At 47.5% G+C, this 21,068-nt stretch overlaps 5 protein-coding genes across 5 annotated transcripts; 3 read left to right on the top strand and 2 right to left on the bottom strand.

Moving 5' to 3' along the window:
- Nucleotides 1-868: 868 nt before the first annotated feature.
- Nucleotides 869-4,086, top strand: TREMEDRAFT_60341 (uncharacterized protein; the record flags this gene model as incomplete). The annotated part of the gene is made up of 3 exons (XM_007002725.1): nt 869-1,236; nt 1,307-1,904; nt 1,957-4,086. 3 exons carry the CDS (start codon nt 869-871, stop codon nt 4,084-4,086), a joined length of 3,096 nt encoding a protein of 1,031 aa, XP_007002787.1.
- Nucleotides 4,087-4,670: 584 nt separating this feature from the next.
- TREMEDRAFT_60340 (uncharacterized protein) lies at nt 4,671-10,999 on the bottom strand (the record flags this gene model as incomplete). Its single annotated transcript, XM_007002724.1, has 12 exons — nt 4,671-4,967; nt 5,009-5,110; nt 5,165-7,104; nt 7,163-8,821; nt 8,874-9,094; nt 9,138-9,502; nt 9,550-9,696; nt 9,739-9,891; nt 9,935-10,386; nt 10,431-10,499; nt 10,757-10,837; nt 10,885-10,999. 12 exons carry the CDS (start codon nt 10,997-10,999, stop codon nt 4,671-4,673), a joined length of 5,601 nt encoding a protein of 1,866 aa, XP_007002786.1.
- Nucleotides 11,000-11,569: 570 nt separating this feature from the next.
- TREMEDRAFT_67751 (uncharacterized protein) lies at nt 11,570-13,020 on the top strand (the record flags this gene model as incomplete). Its single annotated transcript, XM_007002943.1, has 4 exons — nt 11,570-11,678; nt 11,700-12,411; nt 12,574-12,833; nt 12,887-13,020. 4 exons carry the CDS (start codon nt 11,570-11,572, stop codon nt 13,018-13,020), a joined length of 1,215 nt encoding a protein of 404 aa, XP_007003005.1.
- A 27-nt stretch (nt 13,021-13,047) lies between these two features.
- On the bottom strand, nt 13,048-13,370 carry TREMEDRAFT_27200 (uncharacterized protein; the record flags this gene model as incomplete). Its single annotated transcript, XM_007002256.1, has 2 exons — nt 13,048-13,150; nt 13,249-13,370. 2 exons carry the CDS (start codon nt 13,368-13,370, stop codon nt 13,048-13,050), a joined length of 225 nt encoding a protein of 74 aa, XP_007002318.1.
- A 499-nt stretch (nt 13,371-13,869) lies between these two features.
- On the top strand, nt 13,870-20,911 carry TREMEDRAFT_42810 (uncharacterized protein; the record flags this gene model as incomplete). The annotated part of the gene is made up of 17 exons (XM_007002494.1): nt 13,870-14,240; nt 14,423-14,840; nt 14,892-15,187; nt 15,230-16,035; nt 16,080-16,450; nt 16,493-17,058; nt 17,103-17,425; nt 17,468-17,601; nt 17,634-17,750; nt 17,803-18,094; nt 18,143-18,987; nt 19,030-19,319; nt 19,369-19,673; nt 19,715-19,875; nt 19,929-20,061; nt 20,111-20,187; nt 20,354-20,911. 17 exons carry the CDS (start codon nt 13,870-13,872, stop codon nt 20,909-20,911), a joined length of 6,063 nt encoding a protein of 2,020 aa, XP_007002556.1.
- Nucleotides 20,912-21,068: the final 157 nt, after the last annotated feature.

The raw sequence follows: 21,068 nt of genomic DNA, 5'->3' as shown, positions 1-21,068 counted from the left end.
AGGGATGTCAAGATTTGTTCTCGCTGGAGCGGTTGGAGAAGAAACGGTGCAGTATATTTGGACAACCGTGGGAGAATTTCAGACCCACCATTCACGCAAAAGTGGATAATCCCGACGGAACTCGAATTAATCCCGACGAAATTTTGCCACTTTCTCCCAAAATACGACGTTCAACTCCCATATCCCGTCACTACTGACCCAAATACCTTCACTATTAAAAAATCATCTTTCCGTGGCTTTTCTGATATCATTGGAATGCCTGACGCCTTCTGAGTCTATTCATACCATTTTCGGCACAGCTTTCGGAGTATTGACCACAGGGGCATGGGCAATGTCCCCAGCCCGAAATCCTACTTCCTTTTCGGTCCCCTTTCGGCCGAATTCGGGAGCTTTCGGTGATAGTCACATACTCACTACTGACTACCAATCTACCCAAGTGAATAGCTTCTTTCATGTATGTAAGTATGTATGTATGTTCATGTTCATGGTAATACATCCTCTGAATGCACAAAACTCTCTTAAGGATCCATCATGTTGACGTGTCTGATGGTGATGTGTTGATTGAACTTCTACTAAGTACTAACACGGGCTGACGCGATTTTCCCCCTTTTTCATTCCTTCAATTCACTTCTTCTCTTCACTTCACTTCACTTCAGCATCTTCATATCTTTTTCCAGCATACATTAGCCAGCGTTTTTCATCTGCTCTCCACTGCTCACTCTCAACTGATCTCACTGCTCATTCTGCATCTGTGTGCTTCATCTCACCTTCCGCCTTGGCTCGTCCGAATTATCTTATCATCAAAATTAGAGTCTTCCCACTCCCCCTTCCTCCCAATCTCTCTGACCTCTTTGACCTCTTTCTCAAAATGCCGAACCCCTTCGACCCAAAAACAGATAAATCCAGTGTAAACCCTCCGAAGGGTTACAAATTACACCCCGACCATGTTCACTTCCAAAAGTATCTTCAGCCACAACACCCCATTTGGAAGAATGAGAAATCACTTCGTTCTTTTCAAGCTGAGATAGGGTTCTACCTCCAGCCCTGGTGGCATGCAGAGCCGAAGTATCTTCCTCAGCTTGCTGAAAAGCTAGGACTTCGGGAAGCTACCCCGAAACAAATGAAGGAAGAGGGTATTCGGGCGATTACTAGAGGGTCACGATGTTATTCGGCGGATGAGTCGGCCACAAAGCCAAACTGTCATGTCCAGTTTTGTGTTTCGGCTTTCAATTACACGTGAGTATTGGTTTATCAAATATGGCTCCCGAATTCGGGAGAAATTAACGAAACTCAATGCTGATCTCAGACATCCCGAAGTGAAATGTGTCAATGTACCTGATGGTCGACCAGTGTTTCTCAACCGTTGGGACGAAGGAAAGTTTCGTGTCTGTGTGCACTGTTATAACTCCACAAAGCCCCCTCTCACCTGCTCCCTCAAGGGCAAGCCGACCAATTTCCTTGTCGAAGAGTCCTCCGAAAGTGAAAAACGACCGAAAAAGTCATCACAAGGTCAGGACAAGCCTGAGGACAGCTCGGATTCTGATTCGGACTCATCGGACTCTGAACATTCACCACATCCCTCCCCTCCGAAACCTCGCCGGCCAGCCACCACAACACGCTCCACAAGAGCTTCGGCTCCCAAGAAATCGGTTTCTCCCCCCCCTCCCGAAAAAGGAAAAGGAAAGGGAAAAGAAAAAGCTCCCCCTGCAGCTTCCACGGCGATTGGGTTCTCAAATGCGCCACTGCAGCAACCGGTAGGACCGAAGGACAAGCGTAGGACTGCTAGGGGAGGCACTGTCGCAGCTGGGGATGCTGCAAAACCCGGTCCGAAATGGGTTGTCAGACCTTCTCCGAAACCTCTCACCGAAGCGCCTACGTCTGCTAGAGAGCAACCTCGTTCGGAGGTGAGTTTTCTAGGTTCCGAACTGAAAGCAAGTCTCAGCAGCTGACTTTTAGGGAGAAACAGAACTGTCTTCTCCAGCTGGTCCTATTCTTGTTCAAGATTCCAGCTTGGGTCAAGATGATGGGGAAGAAGGACCTCAACCGGAACCATCTACAGCCCGAAATGAGAGGCCACGATTCCCTCCCCGCCCTCCAAAATTTGCCGATGTTGTTCCCGAAAAGGAACCCTCCGAAACCGCCCCCCCCGTTTTCTCTGCAGGTTTGCCAGCTGGGGTTTCTCCGATACTTGTCCGAAGTAGTCCTGTTCATCCTCCTGTGAACAAGCGTGCCCTGGAGGATGTAGAAGAGTCCCAGGCCGAACCGAAACGGGCTCGTCCGTTCTCCATTGAACAAGGTCCTCCCCAGCCCGAAATGGATCTTACCTCCGAAAAGGTGCCCACAATGTCCCCTGTTGGTCCTGTTCCTTCTCCTGCCGTATCTGTTCGACAACAGGCCGTTCCCTCTGCTCTAGACCCATTTATAGCACAAACACAATCGGTTTTGGGTGTTACATTGCAAGAATCACCAACAATCCCTTCGCCTCACCAAGCTAAAAGTGTCACACCGGCCCCCTTCCCCAGCCCCTCCCCTGCTCCGAAAGCAGGCCCTCCTCCAAACCTTCAACCTGGGTCTTCTTCTCTCGTCTCTGGCCCTCCCCAAATCTCCCCACTACCTACCTCACTGCATACGTTTGCAGAGGTAAAGCAGTGGCTACAGCAGAAGCGCCTGGGTCGATCAGGTGTGCAGAGTCTTCCTGGTCCAAACCCATCAACCAATGTTCCGAAACCCACGATGGCTCCGAAGCCCATAGTTCCTCCACTCTTTGCTTCCCAATCGGCTCCCCCTCAGACTCCACCTCCCACTTCTCTCATTCGTTCTCATTCAGAATTCGTTGGCTCTGGTCCCACAGCTTTGCCAGGTCAGATACCCTCCATTCCTGTCACTTCGGTCAATGTGGTCAGTAAACTCCCTCAAATGAACCCACCACTCCAGCCCGAATTTCGGACCCAAAGGCCCACTGTCCCTTCCTTGGACCAGCCTGCACCCGAAAAGGTTGTCCCTTACATCCCGGCTCCACCGTCTACCATGCCCGAAGTTGAACAGTGTCTGCATCGTATGAGTGAGTTTCAAGAGACTCAGGCTCAGTTTGAGGAGCAATTCTCTTCCCGAATGGTTGCTCAAGTTTCCGAAATGATAGACTATTACCGAGAAATCAACCGAGGACGTCATCAAGCCTTCTCCGAAAGTGTCACACAATCACTTTCGGGTGTGAGAGCTATCAATGGGACATGGAGTGAATTCAAAGCGCGGTATGACTCGGTGGTTTCTGAAAGAGATGTGGCTCAAGGAGAGGTAAAGACACTGGACCGGCTGTACAAAGAGCAGATTGATAAGAATGAGGAGAGAGATCATGCTGTTGCCCGAGTCACCGCCGAAAAGGACGCCGAAATTGCTTCAATCCGAAAGCAGTTGGAGGAGACTCAGGAAGGGCTCAAGACTATGAGCCAGAGGTTCGCTAGTGCAATGGGGGATAAGGAAAAGGAGGCTCAGGCTCGTCAGTTTGCTGAACAGCGGTGTTCAGATCTGGCCAGACAGATGGCTGAGAAGGAAAACACCGAATTGGAAACTCTCCGAGCTCGTCTTTCGGAGGCTGAAGCAGCTAAGGGAGTAATGCAACAGCAAATCGACGAGGCATTGCAGTTTGTGCAAATTACCGCTGCCCTGCAAAATGAGACTGAGATGGAGAATGTAGGGTTGAAGGAACTCAAAGCGCAGTTGGAGGGAGCAAATGAGAAGTTACGGGCGGACCTTCAAGTGGATCAAGAGGAGTGGGAATCGGCCAACTACACCATCAGGCAACTTGAGTCAGAACTCCAAGAGGCCAAACAAGAAAAGGCTCGGCAACAATTCCGCTTTGACCTTAGGACCTCCCCTGCGAAGCCGAACGAGTACTCTGACCGAAGAAGAGCTCACAGTCTTGATCTCCCTTCCACCAAGATCACCGCTCGAAACTCCGAAAATACCGCACCGAATCCCGAAAATGACCCTTCCAACTCCGAAAATGTACTTTCTTCAGGACCAACACCTCATGATGCCATTCCCACAATCCCCACAAATGCAGATCTCCATTCTTCTCAAGATTAAATGTAGCCAATCAAATCCGTGTTACAGTTCCCTTGTATGTACTGTCACTTGTTCATTTTGCCGAGTTTCCGTTTCGGTGTTTTCATTTCATGTTTCGGTCTTTCTATGTTTGGGGTCCAAATGTCTCATCTGTGTGTGAACTAGCCTGTGTAATGCATTCCATGTCTGAACTCTTCCAGCCTGGCTCATGTTGCATACATCCCTGCAAGAGATACTTCACTGTTTCTTGTGTCAGTGAGCGAGAGATCCTTGTAGTAGGATTAATTGTCCCCAAAATTCGGACCGACTTCGGACAGCCTTGACCAATTTCGGACAGTCATGGCTGCATATATCACTGCAAGAGAGCTTATGACTATCCAAATAAGCACTGGGTAGACACAATGACTAGTGACCCTAAGCAGTACAATATTGGAATACATGAGATGGTCAGATGTGCTTTCGGAGGGGTTTTCGGTGTTTCGGGAGTGCCTTCGGACTCACTTGGGAAAGATAATCAAGCCCCAATCTGCATCAAACCAAGTGTATTTTTACATCCAGAGGTATATTAGTCATTATATTCATGCACAACCAGCTGTGATACCTCTCTACAGGCGATCTATGTAGTAAGTCATGGAAGGTACAGACTTGTCCATCAATTTTTTCACTTTCGGACTGAATATAGACTCATTTGCTGGATCCCGTGCAGCCATTGCAAGCACCAGTTGAAGCACACTTGTTCGTAGTTTTCTACTCTCACCTCTAGCCAGAGTTGATGATTTCACCCCAAGCACAGAAGCAGTCGGTCTGATTCCCTGGAGAAGAAGACATGCAGCGGCACATGCTAGAGGACCACAGCTGTGTGAGTCCACTTGTGTAACCCAGTCCAGGTTATCCCTGGTAGCCTGAACGTCATTATTGAGCTTGGGAGTAGTACTGTACTCACCTGAGAATTTGGAGCAATCAACCAACCCATAGCTTCAGCCTCTGTTGCTATGCCTTTTCTGACTTCCCAGGACAAACGGCGTTCTAGCAGGCGTGACCATTGCTATTGATCAGTGACGCTGCACCTCATTGAAGTAATTTTGAATGACCAACTTACCTTCTTCTGTTCTCCCGAATCATAAGTCCCCCCTGCCCCATCATACATCAACACCAGCTTCTGTGGCCCAAAGATTACCAGTGTCTCAAAATGGGAGCTCGACATCAGAACCCCAACTGTGTTCTCTTTCCTCCATTGCCCGTCCTTGCCCAGAGAAGGCCATGGCGTACCTCCAGGTATGTATGGGTTCCAGTTGTCACCAGCAGCTAGGGTTCGGTAAACAAACGAGTTTGGTATGGGGTCAGACATTCCAATCCCCAGATTCACACAATTTCGGATGAAAGCTGACACCGAAAGCAAGATATCATCGATTCCGAAATTGGTGTACCACTCATTCCTTCCGTAGAACTTACGCAACGTTTTTGACCCGAATGTGGAGTCTACACCCTGCATCTTCAAGCCCTTATGCTCATCTTCGGCCATGTCATGAAACATAGCTTCCATCTGGTCGCACAGGTCCTCAAGGAGATCGTCCGAAAGGCTATCAACATCGTGAAATGTGCTGACGGAGATGAGAGGTTGAAAGGATTCCCCCGAACGCCACTGAACTTGTGCTAGTCTTTCGGCAATGACTGACTGAGCCTTTTCTAGTTGACAGTACTGCGGAACCTCGGGTGAGGGAGAGCGTTCAACAGTGGGAACGACACTTGGAGGATCAATGTCCATGGATGATGATGGGGAATCTGGTTCTGCTGTAATGTCTTGAGAAGCTACAGTGGGATTGAGACTGATAGCTTGATCGGGGGGAGCCGATTCACCCTGGGGTGTGTTGGTTTGGCACAGCATGTTGCTCGAGGAAGGCCCGCTTTCGGGAGGTTCATCACCAGGTGGAGAAATATGTGTAGGCTTCGGAGGGATGGTACCCTGAGAAACTGTGGGAAGAACATTGGGCTGAGAAGCGGTGGGGTCTGTAGGGGTACTGGTGGGCGCCAAGCTTGTGGACTGGACATCAACTGGGGCAGGTTCTTGTTCCGTTGGGTTTGGAGGAGGAACTTTCGGATCTCCCGAATTCGGAGGTTCAAGCGTTGGCGGGGCCGAAGTTGGCAGCTCCGAATTTGAAGAATTAGCTGGTATGGCGTCCGAAACGGGAGGTTGGGGGTTTGGTGCTTCCAGTGTTGGGCCTTCAGCTTTTGGTATTTCAGGATTCGAAGCCGATTTTGACATTGCTTTCCCACTTGGCTTATTCAGTCGTCTCTTTTTGGCAATGGGTTGACTTGCTGATGGCTTGACTTCATCTTCCAGTGTATAGAACAGCAAGACCGGGAATCGTGTACCACCGAAAGCGTCCCGGTTCAGAAACATACGAGAGGTTTTTTCGTCGTCAATCTCCCACAGCACATCATCATGCTTTATCAAAGCCACATAGTGTCCACTGGTCACCTGCACGGTGTCCCCCTTTCGGCAGAGCATTCCCTTCAATCTGTACATTGGAAGATTGCTGGGGAGTATAGGAGGAGGTACGGCCGAAACCTGCGCTGGGTTGATAGTTTCGGGAATGTCAAAAGGGTGGATCACTTGGTGTGCAGAGGGGTTTCGGAGATCCCAGACAATGTTGAGGAGTAACATGCGGGGCAGGTTGTTGGATTCCAAGGACATCTTGGCTCGTGCTCGAGTGACGGCCATTCGTCCATTACATGGTACCGAAAAGCAATGTTGGGGACTGCATGAACGCCACAATGAAAGGTTGATGAGCTGGATGAGGTTAAGTGATGAGCCATGTGGATAGATTTGGAGAACGGTCATTTGCTTCTCCAGTGAGGATGTCTCTTGCCTGACAGGGACTGCGTGGGAACAGGGCTGAAAGACATATTCCCAGGTTACTCCGAATTGGAATGTGTTCCGAATCGGGTTCTGTTCAATGATCTGATTGAATTTGCTTGTCATTCTGAGAAACAGTTCACACGGATCATGCTGAGATTCTTCATCTATCAAGTTCTCACCTGCATATCAGCAAATGAACATGCTGATTGGCAGCAATGATGGAGGAAGGGAACTCACTTCGGAGGATCGGTACAATGTCCTTCAGATCCACCAGCCGTCTAGTTACCGAAATGGCTTTAAGAAAGTCACCTAGTAAGACAATCAAAGAAGGTGCGTGAGGCCTGAGAGCGTCATTAGCTTCGTTGAATGCGGACACGAAGGCTGGAATTCGGAAGACAATATGGAACAACGACAGAGCAAAACAGGATTGAAGATAATTCTTTGCTCCAACAGGTCGATCTCGTGGTGGTAGTGCGTCCCGAGGAATGCCAGCTTTTGTGGGGGCTGTCTTTTGGCGATAAGGATGCAGAGGGCGGTGAGCTGCTGGACGGCCACCCTTATCAGCCTCTGGTCTTGAAACCGGTAACGTGGCAGTGGTTGAGGGATGGTCGTCAGCATGGTTGAGGAATCGGTTTCGGCGGGTAATGGGCGAATCGGGCTCGACAAAATCAAGGTTGGCACTATCAATGCTGATGAGCTTGCCCTGTTTCGGAGGCTGCTCGGAGGACCAATCATGCCACACAGGCTCCGAAGGGTCATGTCCCCAATAGGCAACAAGGTCTTCTTGATCCAATGGATAAGATATCTCTCCCAACCGTCTTTGTAGTTGTATAGCTCGAGTCTGCAGTCGCAGTTCGTTTGCCGTGACACCATTAGAATACGTTTCGGAGGAGCCACAAGTGTGAAAGCAGTACAATGCCCAGAGACCCGAGCACCTTTTGCCTGTTTCGGTAAAGTATCTGCAGGAGCATCGTTCACGAGTTTTGTCTTTGATCCCACAGTAATGTAAGTCCGGTGTTGTTTTGCTCGATTCGGAGGATGTCACACAATATGTATGATCTAGTTGACCTCTCAATGACATAGGCATCTCGTCTCCGAAACATTCCCTAACCGCCCCTTGCTCCCAAAGCTCCAGTCCTTGAAGTATGTGTGACAGAACTGTGGGGTCACAGCGGGCAGATGTTGGTGGTGAATGGAGATACATGGGAAAGTAAACGTCGATGATGATTGTGAGGAGTTTGTCTATACGTTTGTTGGCTCGAGATTCAAGGAATACTCTGTCAAAGGTCCGAAATGCCGCTTCGACAAAGTTGTTTGTTGAGAGAGTACCATCTCGGGTGTGATGAGGTGGCAGACCATAGTCGACAAGGTATCCCCTCCATCTGTCGCTGAACCATTCAGACAGGAGCCAGGTTCTGATTTTGTCCCAAATTTCGGGATCGTTATTGCTGATTGCCGCAACATCGGCTTCTAGTCGAGCAAAAGCTTCTGACCAAGACTGCTCTTCGGAACATCGTTGGCACCTCCGAAGTGCCACAAGGAAGGCAAAGGCCTTTTCGGTACCCACCAGATCACTCCCAAATAGCCGAAGTGCTCGAGATCGGGCGGCGTGCATGAAATGGAATTGGCATAACCGAATTGGAGTTCCCGGGAAGACCTCCTCAATGGCCTTTCGTTCGGCGTCATCACAATCAATCATGAAATGTAGTGGAAGGAAATCCTCCTCGTGAATGTATTCGGCGTTGATGAGGATTTGCTCTTCATTCTCATATTCGGAGACCACTGATGATTTGCCCTTGAGTAATGCTTTCGCTTCTTTCTTGATAGCCTTTCGGATAACGCTCAAGAATTCGGTATAGGAATCGGTGTTGGCGTGATTCGAGACCATGACAGCTACTGGAGCATTGTCAGCTCCGAAACCCGAAACCCTTCAAACCACAGGACTCACCAGGGACCATATGACCATATTCATTTACTGTGGCTAGCAAGGTGACGGGACAGCGTATTGCATTCTTATTTCTCCAAGACGAATCAAGAAAGAGGCCCCGATCTGTGGCATGCCGAATTGCTGATTGCAATGCATGTTTCGGACTGATGATTGCAATGAACGAAGAGTCCGCTGGGAATGGCTGAGTGCCACCGAGTGCCAGGCCTTCAGGATATTCACAACTGACAGTCAGCTCATGAGGACAAGGAAACGCTGGCTACATACTGCAGGAAAGAGCTTGGATTGGCCTCATGTAAGATACTTATCGCCGCCAGTGGTAGCCGATCCAGCCTTTCCTGCCGCAGAGCCGTTCGGATGGCAGTTTGGAAGTCAGTGGTGGTAGGAAGACGCTCGGGATAATTTGCCTTGACCCATAGGACATAGGGGTGAATCTTGCAGAAGGAATTGTACCACCGAAGCCGAAGACGTGACTCAGTCGTTCCCACCAGAGTTGCAGCATCATGGAGTAGGTTTCGGAGATGTGGCGAAATCCGAAGTAATGTCAACGGGTTCGGTTGACCGTGATATGCAGCTTTCGGGCGGATCAGACAACAGACCCCTTTTCGGATATTGCTGGGGGTCATTCGTATCTAAGAAAATCAGCTTAGTGAAGATGAATCATCCTTATATGACCCACCTCAAGAAAAAGATCACACTTTAAACGTGCTCTTGAGGAATATCGTGCACTGGCAGCAGTTGGAGGGTGAGCTTCGGCTGTTGTTTGTGTTTCATCCTTTGCTTTCGGCTCAACATGGTGGTGGACACTGTTCAAAGTTGGCTGGATCTGGGTACAGTTGCCACTGCATCGGAAGATCGACCGAAACACTGTCCGATTCGGGTATGCGGCGACAGCACTGTCGGAGACAAAGAAGAGGCCATGTCTTCCCCTGATGTCGGCGGGTAATAAACCAGGGGGATCCAACCATTCCACTTGAACACATTTGGATATATGCTGGGTCTCAATGAGGTAGTCCTGACGCTGATATATCAACGGTTGTAACTCTCCAAAACAGAACACTGACCAAAGAGTCAAACGCTTTCGGGATATGATGAAAAGCCACCTCGAATTGTTCATAGCGATCATCATCCACCAGGTCAGGATTCGGTAAACGACAGAAGGTTTCCAAAGCACGTATGTTGACCCCAAGACTAGCGTCGGTGCGAGGAGCTTTGAGTGCCAAGAGTGGAGCCTCAGGACGTGGTACGGAGTATGATTCGGAAGAGATATTGACAATTCGGAAGCGCCCGGCCGCCTCTTGCCTAGCAGTGATGATCTCATCTTCTACCGAAATGGGATTCGGAGGTTGAGAGGGAGACCATTTCGGAACGGCAGCGGATAAGTTGGGTGCTGAAGCTTGCACGGCCGAAGACAATGAAGCGGAGGGGGAGGCCATGACCAGCTCTGTCCAGGGTACCGAATCTGGTGTCACAATACCAATACCGTTGGACGATGCAGGAGTATCTCCTGATGCAACTCTCCTGTCAGTTGATACATAAAGGGGATCCAAAAGTACTCACTGGAATCAGCCGTGGACAGGGGTATCTTGTGACCAGGAGACGATTTGGGAAACTGCTGTGAATGATTTACTGAGCATAAGCTTCAATGAACCCAGAGGAAAAGAAACTGCCTCACAGGCCACCGAATCCAAATGCGATTCCAGTCGCGTTTCGGAAGCAGGCAGGGAGGCAGAGGGGGTTGGAAGGAGATCGGGCTGAGCTACTTTATGACAAGGAGATGGAGAAGAAGCCCCTCTTGAGCTCAGCTGGGGTGGTTCAGGAAAGGGCGGCGGTTTGTTCACTGAGCATAAGCTTCAATGAACCAAGAGGAAAAGAGAATGTCTCACAGGGCACCGAAACCGAAACTGACTGGATCTCCGAAGCTGTCCTGTTGATAGAAGAAGGCTCAATAGGGTGAGAAGGACCGGCTACATAGTTAGTAAGGGGTGAGATAATCTTCAGAGGAGACACTGACATGTTGATGGTGATTGTGCACTAGGAGCATACACTTTCGGAGGTCGACCACGAAAAGGCGACTTTCTCTTTAAAGCGTTGAGAATGAGTTGATCAGCTTGATTATTCTGAGACATAAAGCTTGTGAGCTTAATTCAGTAAGTTACTATTATGTTTAAATCAATGGAAAGAAGATGATTGAAATAAGAAGAGGAGAAAAATGATTGCCCAATCACCGCCAAACAGTGCCTAGGGTTGAAGGACACATCCTTTCGGGGGCGTTTCCGAATTTGAACTCCAAATGGCTGTAGAGAACCAAGGACTCCGAATTCGGAGGTTCTGCCTGCATGAATGGCTTCAGAATACGTGTGGCAACCCATAGATATGCAAGAAGCCACGGTAGGATGCATATTCAATACAGGGGGGATTTGGGGACATTCCGTAGGTATTTGGGTCAGTAGTGGAGGGATCCTCGGGTTGAGTGACGTATTTTGGGAGAAAGTGGCAAAATTTCGTCGGGATTAATTCGAGTTCCGTCGGGATTATCCCTACGCGCCCATTCACCCACCCCCCTCAGTCCTTTCTCAACCTTTTCACCTCATTCCGCTCTCTCCTACGACTTTGCTCTTTACTCTTTACTCTTGCCCTTCTCCTCTCACTCTTAAAGTTCTGATCAAACTCTTGGTTGATCCCGCTGTTTTTTTGAAATGCCCGCTAAACGTGGTGACTCAGCTCCGGGTCCATCATCTCAACCAAAACGTGCCCGTTTCGCTTCCCCCTCTCCAGGAGCATCCTCTCTCTCGCCCGATGATGATGGTCTAGAAGCAGATTTACCAGAAAAAGAAAGGAAAAGAGGTCCTCAACATATCGGTAACTCAGGCTACGATTCCGATTCTTCAGCCGACGATGAAGGAGTGGTACCATCCCGTAGACCGAAACCTAAAGATGATGACGATATGGATATGTTCGCTGATGAACCCGCTTCGGATGCTGAGGACAATAAGCCTAAAGCGAAAGAATTCATGGAATTAGGTGATGTGGAAGGACAAGAATTTGATGATGAAAATGAAGATGAAGAAGAGAAAAGAGCTGCTAAGCGGAAAGAAGGTTTGGATGGGGATATGGGATTTACTATCACTCCTTTTAATATGAAACAAGAGATGCAAGAGGGAAAATTCACTGCGGATGGGGACGAATATGTGGAGAATGATCAGGATAAAGGGGAGAAACATGATATCTGGTTGGCGGATGTGGCTGAGGAAGATATCGAAAAGGTTAGAAAGGCACATGAAGAAAGAGAGAAATGGGAGAGGGAAAAAGAAGCTAAGGAAGCTGGGATTGGAGAAGATCCGAATGAGAGGAGAAAGAAGGAAGAAGGTTTGTTGAAAGATGCTGTGGGATTGATGGAAAGAGGAGAAACGGTTTTGGAAGCTTTACAAAGGTTAGGGAAAGAGGTTCAGAAAGAAGAACAGAGACAAGCTAAGAAGAAAAGTTGGACCGAGAGACAGAAAGAGAGGAAAGCAATGATGGCGAAAGATGAAGAGGAAAAGTAAGTCATACGTCTCTGATCATATCCATATAGTCACTCCATTCCCGCTGCTATGTCATTGTCTCTCTTATACATATCTTCTTACCTACTTATCATGTAAATGTCTGTATCTCCAAACCGTCAGAGAAGTGAGTGCGACTGGGAATGGGGCTCATCGTTCAGCGATCCCACACACACATCAAACCCATTCACAAACCTCTCCAACGTCATTTCTGGTCTCACAGCTCTGGGTCAACTCGACGTTTATTCTTTATCGAAAGAAAGTATTCAACGTATGCTCCCTTCTTCATCTACAAACGGATCTTCCAACCCACCACGAGTCGCTCCACCTCAAGATGACAGACAATTTCAATATCGTTTCTCCCTCGCTTACATGCGTAATCTACCAGAAGCTCAAAGACCAGTAGAAAGAGAATTATTCGGTATGTCATCTTCATCTTCAATCAATTATGTGTCACTCAACCTGATGTCAAAGGTCCGTTTGCGATCCAGCAACTACGTCAATGGCGGGGAACGGGGTTTTTCGGAGGACCAGAATGTGAGAATGTTGAACTTCGTCAAATGGGTACAGAAAAATGGGGTACTTGGTCGGAGATTGTACAGATTTAACGTTTTGGTCAATGGGAAATGCATGAATCATCTGTCTTTCTTGTTTTCTGTCACAGGCACCGAGTCTGTATCTTGATAGATGGGCATGTTATCTGGTCTAGCAGGGACCTCGATGACTTGGATGACGAACCTGAAAATCAGTCCCTTCGTTTATTTTCATAAATCTTCTACTCCTTACTCCTTCATGGGAATACATACGTCGTGTGAATGTAAATGAGAAAAACGTACCAGACCATAGAGACCCATAACACCATGGTCACAGCCAGTAAAATCAAAACGTGCATATTCCACTCTGTCAACACACCCAAACCCAAAAGTACGATCAGCAGGAGTAAGAAGGAGATATTCATAGCTATTTCCATCAGCTTTATACATACCATTGTTCAATAAGACGCTGACCCATGATAACAGCCGCATTGGGTCCTGGCTATATCGTCAGCGAGTCGCCAAGATATGACGAAGGGAGAAAGAGTTCAGACTCACTTCAAAGACAGATTTTACCAGAAGATTGAAGAAACCAGCTTCATCTTGTCTTTCTGTTTCTCCTTTCTGTGCCATCGTTTCTGGTGAGGGTGAAGGTGTAGGTGACATGGTAGTGACCATCTATGTTGCAGCCCAAAACTCACTCGCCACTCGGATTCCTGAAATGCTGGAGCGAGAAAACGGAGATTGTTTTCACCTCCGCGTCACCGCCAAAAAGTTGAAAACTGCACCATGCACCATCGCAACTGAAAATCTTCTTTTCTCTTTCACTTGACGGTTACCGGACTGCATTTTAGCTAGTAGGGGTCGTCCACTCAGCTAGTCTGAAGCTCAACCTAAGGGTAGAAGAAGAGTAAATCAAATCAGATGACTTCCCTTGCTACCCAACTCCAATCCATCGCTTCGTTAGACGCCGCCCGTCTGACATCCCGTTACGGCGCACCTGTCTCAAAATCATATCTCTTCCCACCCAAAGTAGCCGCTCAACATGATCTCGATGCTATTTTCTCTCTCGGACAATCGGGTTTTGAAGAGCTCTCGGCTCTCGATCCAGAGTTGGAACAATTCGAGGAGATTCTTTTCAGCGAGAGCGCAAAGAAGACCGATAGGATGATGTTGACCCCTACTGAGAACAAAGATTTGGATGTGGTACTGGAGAGATGTTTGAGACGATTAGGAAAATGGATAGGGATCATGGCTGGTGGTAAATGTATAGAGTGGTTGGTACGCCGTTTTAGGTGAGCAGCTTTCAATCCCTCAGACACCGCTCCTCTCCTTCATGTTCCTCTCTCATCTAATATGCCCGCTGATATAATCGTTTCACACTTGGTCCTCAGAATTGGATACGCACATAATTATGTGAGATAAATAGTGCACGCATGTCAGATATACGAAACAAAGAATCGAACTTACGACATAGAATACATGAAATGAACGTCGAAACAGTACTACAGGTCTTTCTTCCTTACCACGATTCTCCCAATTTTGCCCGGATGTTAGCCATCCTCACTATCCCTCAGACATCAATCTACCACGCTCCTTTCTTTTCTCTCGTGAAAGACTCTCAACCTATATATAGGACATACATTGCCAATTCTATCTCTCCCACTCGCGACAAATCTCTTCGTCTTCTACGTGATATATCTGGTATGCTCCGACAAGCCCTTCAGGATGGTGTCGTCCATCGGGCCTTGATGGGTTTCTGGACAGCTACATTGACTGAACTTCTTGAGAACTCTAGAGCTAGTAGACAAAGTCTTTCGGATGGGACTGTCAAAGTGCTCGTAGAGGCATTCGTGGAAGTGATGAGGTTCAAAGGTAGCGGTCAAGATGCCAATGTAAGTCATCTTGCAGACCAAGTTGTAGTTGGATTACGAACTGATATACAGGCTGCCGTCTATCCTCCTTTGCTCTTACTATGTCGGACAGTCAGACTGGCAGATGAACCTTTCTTAGTCATTCTCGAAGCTCTTATCACTCCCGATAGCGGGGCCAATCCTTCTCATCGTGTTCTCACCCTCATGGTCCTTCTTGAAGACAGGAAAGGACTTACCGGTGGAATGGGAGAGAAGGCGGGTGCGAATTTGGCCAGAATTGAAAAGCTCGGTCAGATCCTCATAGCCGCTACGGAGAAGTATTCATTGTCTTCGGCTCTTACCATTATCGTGTCGTGTATGGTGCATGAGTGAGTAATCTCCAGCCTTAAGAATCTCTTACTCATGAGTAGTATCGAGGGCAACTTATCAGCTCTGTCGGAACTTGCAGATTGGTTCGACATGCCGACTACTGTAATCAAAGGCATGACCGCCCAGCTCCTGTTACTCGGTTCAAAGATGGATTGTCCACCTGTTCAAAAACAGCACTGTGAAACTCTACTATCCAACTTATCCGAACGGCATCCCGCTATCGTCGATATTACATTCAGGGAGCTTTCAGCATCGCACCAGATCGACAGCTCTCTTATCAAAAGTGTGACCACCGAGGACGCCTTAATCAACGTCTATTCGGCAGACGTCCCTGCCCGTATCAAGGCTATCAAGGATTTGAAGGAGTTGTTACTTTCCCCAATGTCATCTGAGAGCATCCCTTCCGCAGACACGACCTCAGCTTTCAAGGCTCTCGTAGACCTTCTCGGCGACTCAAATCCAGAGGTTTTAGGCGCAGTTTATGATGCTCTTTCAGCGGTCATTGCTCAGATCGATATTCCATCATATGTCAAAGTCGTGAGGCCTGCTTTCCAGGGTTTGTCACCAGACAAAATCATCATTCGAAAGCATCTTGACTTCATCTCGAATCACCTTACTGGACCCGATCTGGATGATTTAATTTTCCAGCAACTTCTCTTCCCCTGTCTGCTTGTGCACCGTGCTCGAGACGTTTTCGACCAGAAAATCCAATTCTCATTCCCATTGGACTCCAACAAGAATTCCGATCTCCTTCAAGTGATGACAAGGACTTTCAGAAGTCTCGAGGCCTCTCCTGAACCCTTTGACTCAGAAACGATCCATTTGCTTATTTGCAAGGCTATCGCTGGTGAGTGCAGGAGACGAACGTAAGATCACCAACTGACAAAACAGAAGCCATGGTGGCTTCAGACAAGTTTGATACTCACCTCAATTTTCTCTTCTCGCAGCTGAAGGTGACCGAACCGGAATCCAGGCTTCTTTCCATTCTCATCCTCACCCGTCTCGTTCACGACCTCCGGGGTGAACATCAGGTCTCAATCGCCGTCCGTGTCCTTCGTGACGCACCATTATCATTCGCGGCTTCCACTCGTCAGTTTGATAACTCGGAACAGCCATTCGCGCCTGAACTTTTGTCTTTGATTGTGAACAAGTACGACAGTCCTCGGACCACTCAGCGAGCGATTTCAGGGATGATAGCTGCCACAAAGAATGTCGAACTCCCTTCTTCCTCGGGATTGACTTGGCTGGGCGAGCAAAGAAAGGTGAGCTTCTGTTCACGCGTCTGAGGTCTGGCTCATGGTCAGGATGCACCAACAACGACATACGGAGCATATGCTCGATCGCTTTACAACACGGCTAACGGTCGAAATCTACCTCCCACACTTGCCAAAGGCCTTCTTCGTCATCTTTTCACTCAGGTCGCAGATCAATCCCTGCTTTTCCTCGCCTCTGTATGGACCAGTTCAGACTTATCTTCTATCCGTGTTGCCGCATTAACGCACGCTCGAGCATTCATCGATGCCGCCACATCACCCGATGGTTCTTCCACCACAGACTTCCAGGTGATCGTCCCTGCCATATTATTGGCTGTGCAGGATCAAGCCAAGGAGATTCGTGAAGCTGCGGTAGAACTCCTGAGGAGCGTGAAAAGGTCACAACCTCTATCAGCAGCTTCGAACATCGAGATCTACGCTCTTGACAATATTTATGGTCTACGATCGAACATGATCCAGTTACTCAAGCAATCTGACCTGCGACAATATCTCGACATGCTACTCAACGCAAGCAAAGAGCTGATCATGGATCACAAAAGACTTGTGGTTCTGCACGCTTCTCAACCTGGAAGCGAAGGGAATAAGAAAGAGATCATGTGAGTGGTGATCTTCAGATTCAAAGAATCAGCTCAAGTTATAGACGACACAAACGATCAGTCATTTCTTGGCTTCTATCTCATTTAACAGCGTGGAGAAGTTACAGGGAACGTCTCGCTCTTCTCTCGACACTGTCGGGTATAAACGATGGAGGCGTATTCCGAGGTTCTTTACCGCTTTTGAAGTCGTTGCTTGAGCCCGCCAACGAAGAGAGAGCTTGGGTTGAATCTTTGGATCAATCACAAAGAACATCATACCTCGAAACCCTCACGAGATGTATCTCTCAGTCCGCGTTACCCTCTTTGTCGGATCCTGAAAGTGATGGCTGGACTTTCTTATTTTCCGCATTGACGATGACTCACGACGGTAAGTAACTTGTCCTGTCATAAACGTAGGGACTGATCAAAGCAGATGTAGGCAGATCCGTGCGATTCTTGACTTTACAAAGGGTGGCTGGTGGGGTTTTCAAAGGCTTGCCGTCAGAGCTCAAACGGGTTTACTTTACGGAGATCATTCGCTCTTCACTGAAGCTTGTAGGTAACGTTTGTGCGTGTGATGTAGGTCTGACAGATAGGATGACCCTCGACCATCTTTACAAATCCTTCGCTCGTTACATCTCGAGCCTGATGATTTGTCAGCGGTCATCAACAATTTAGGGGACAGATTTGAGACGCCGACCACGAGGAAGAAAGTGAAATCAGGTGATGACGCGTGAGTGTCTCCCAGATTACTGACCGTATCAGACGGCTGAGAATGATAGTTCATCTGCGCAAGTGTCCGACGCTGTCAGTGAATTAACGGTATTGTTCGATTCTCGCGATTGGTCAACCTTACCTGGTAACGTGTCACTTGTTGCCGCACTCATGGGCACACTTTCGAACCTCCTTACGAAGAAGCAACTCATTAAGGAAGGTATCGACTATCTCGAGCAAGAACTCCTCGGCGCCATCCTCGCTATAGTCTCCAAGATTACGGATCCGGTGGAGCTGCAGAGATCCAACGTCGGTATTGAAGTAATCATCAAGGTCATCAGAGGTAAACTCTCTTATCTTTCCCATCCTGTGGAATAAGCTAACAATGTAGCGTCAAACAATCCTCGAACCTCGGAAAGAGCGTTGTTGATAGCTTCCGAACTAGCACGACTTATACCCGATGCCGTGCTACACAACACTATGCCAATTTTCACCTTCATGGGTGCTTCAGACTTCCAACGAGACGACGCATACACTTTCGGTGTGGTGGAAAAGACAGTCGCTTCTATCGTTCCTGTGATGATACGATCCCTCCGACTCAAAGCGAGCTCCAGGTTGGAGTTATACACCGAGGCGAGCAGCTTTTTGAGTATTTTCACGGACATGTCCGGTCGACTACCGAAACATCGTACTTTGGCGTTCTTCGTACATCTCGTCACTAGTCTCGGAGCAGAGGATTTCCTAGCACCGATTGGAATGCTCCTTGCTGAAAAGGCCAATAAAGGCGGACGAAGCATCTCTTCTCAAGTACTGGAGTTACCTCTCAATATTGCGGCTGCTTTCGATCAATCAACACGGCTTGAAGCTTTGAGGGAAATAATGGATGAAACCCTTCGACTTTTGGATGATCTCACACCATCGGACAATTTCAAGAAAGCTTTTTTGTGTCATATTCCGAGTGATCAACCTCTCGATCCTCTCAGATCTATCCCGTTATTACTTGCCTTCGTGGCTGGTATTGCCAAGCAGTTGATCGGCAAATCATGTGATCAAAGTAACGTTGAACGAGTGGTTGAACAGCTGGTCGTTGTCAGCGGGAAAGTTGCCACACCACTTCTGGCCGAAACGGACTTGGATAAATCATCTAGGAAAGCTTTGGACGCAGTCATGCAGTTGTTATCAGCTACCAACTTCTTCGACGTTACTGTCAAATTACTTTCGGATGGGGATACAAAGGTAAGCTGGCCAAGGTGGAGGACAATCAGCTGACAGTCACAGGTTCAAAGAGTGGCTTTGGACATTTTAATCGAGAGATTACCATTGATCAAACCTGAAATCAGAAGCAAAAGTATTATATCCATGGCAGAAGTTATCAACCATACTTCTAATCTTCTCAATTCTTCAAGCGGTAATTCATCTTTGAATGCTTTGAGAATCATCGCTTCTACAGCTTCTTCAAGCGAGGACGCTTTCCTCGCTCAAGCCGTACCGAAAGTTCTGGAGGCAATAAAGTCTGGTAAAAAGTCAAGTTTCATCATTGGACTTCTTGGCCTATTAGACGTCCTCATGTGAGTGACTTGTGTTCTTCCTTGTATCTCTTCTTAGCTGACATGATAGACATCATCTCAAATCTCGTTACATACCTTATATCGCAAATACCATCAATGTCGTTCTTCCCTTAACTGATCACTCTTCACCCATTATTAGCAAAGAAGCATTCACAGTTCTCTCAGCGTTGATCGATACCGTACCTACATTCATCAATTCAAAACAACTGGGATCTTTGTTATCCAACTTTGTAAAATATCGAGAGAAAGATGCGAAAATCTCTTTGGGAGCAATCAACATCACTACCAAGAAAATATCCACGAAGATCCTTTTCCCGACTATATTCGAGCTTTGGAAAGGTGTACAAGAGATGAGTGTAGAAGTGAGCTACCCATTCCCGTAAGGAAGAAACAAGCTGACGTGCAGACTATGCAAGGTTTCTTTGACTTGCTCAGGTTAACACTCAAACATGCCGATAAGACAATACTTCCAAGTTTGATGAAAGGGATATTTGCTTTTTTCCTCGAAGTATTTGATCTACGTCATCAACTTCAACGACGTGAAATAGTACCAGAAGTCAGTATAAATCTTGATTGTCGAGATTGAAAGTAGGTGTAGCTGATCAGTAGGTGATCAATAACATAGAAGAATCAGCCATTGGTAGTTTCCTCGAATTGGTCACGAAATTGAGCGAAGCGAGTTTCAAACCTCTTTTCGTTCGGTTGTACGATTGGGCCGTGATTGATCTTTCTGAGGGTCCTAGTGAGTAGTCATTCACGTACAGGATTGTTTCCTTAGCTGATGACGGTAGATAAAGACGAGAAGAGGTTGGTTCAACGAAAGATTGTTTTGTTGCATGTTATGCAAGGTCTTTTGATCAAGTTCCGCGTGAGTCGTCTCAAAACTTGTCTTCTATCTCTCAATTCTCCCTCTCGTCCCTCAACCTCATCTTTGTCATTCTTGCCTCTCTTTTTGGCTTTTTGTCATTGTCTCATCAAGTAACAGCTTCAAGCGCCCGATGTGATAAAAAAAGGAATGAATACTCATGAACCAGCATCTCCTCTCACCTTACATGTCTACCCTTCTACCTCACATCCAAGAACTCCTTCAATCCTACTCTACCGGTCACATGACAAACTTAACACTCTGGCAACTCCTCCTTTCAACATTAACAACTTCCTTCCAAGTCGACGCCTCAACGTTCTACACCGATAAAATATATCTTGAACTCATCCCATTACTCATCTCACAACTCTCTATACCCACTCGAGACTTATCCGATCTTCTTATAAACCCCGAATCGCCCTTAGGTGATTGTCTCGCCCAATTAGCCAAATCAACAACGTCCGATACAGTCCTCAAAGCTTTGAACACGGCTTTATGCATCAAGACGAGGGATGATGAAGTGAAAGTGAGGATGTCAGCTTTGATTGTGTTGGATAAAGTTTGGGAAACACAAGCTGAAGAAATGTTGGGTTTGGTACCTGAGACTGTGAGCGAGTTTTTGGCAGAGTTGTTGGAAGATGAAAATTCGGATGTGGAGAGGTTGACTAGGGGTGTTTTGGCGAAGATAGAGAAAATGACTGGACCGTTGAAAGAGTATCTTGAGTAAATAAATGAAGACGATTTCAGTATTCAATGTTGATGTCATTCCTGTGCCTACTTGATCAATTTGTCCCTCACCGAAATTGGGCAAACAAGTTCTACTTTGTTTCATTCAAAGATGCCTAACCTCACCGAGTGAGTAGGGAGAGGGTGATCGGAAAACA

Source organism: Tremella mesenterica (assembly GCF_000271645.1).
Source record: "Tremella mesenterica DSM 1558 unplaced genomic scaffold TREMEscaffold_2, whole genome shotgun sequence".
Taxonomy (NCBI): Eukaryota; Fungi; Basidiomycota; class Tremellomycetes; order Tremellales; family Tremellaceae; genus Tremella; species Tremella mesenterica.
Note: the sequence above shows the minus strand (reverse complement) of the source record. Positions and strands in the feature narration are given on the sequence as shown.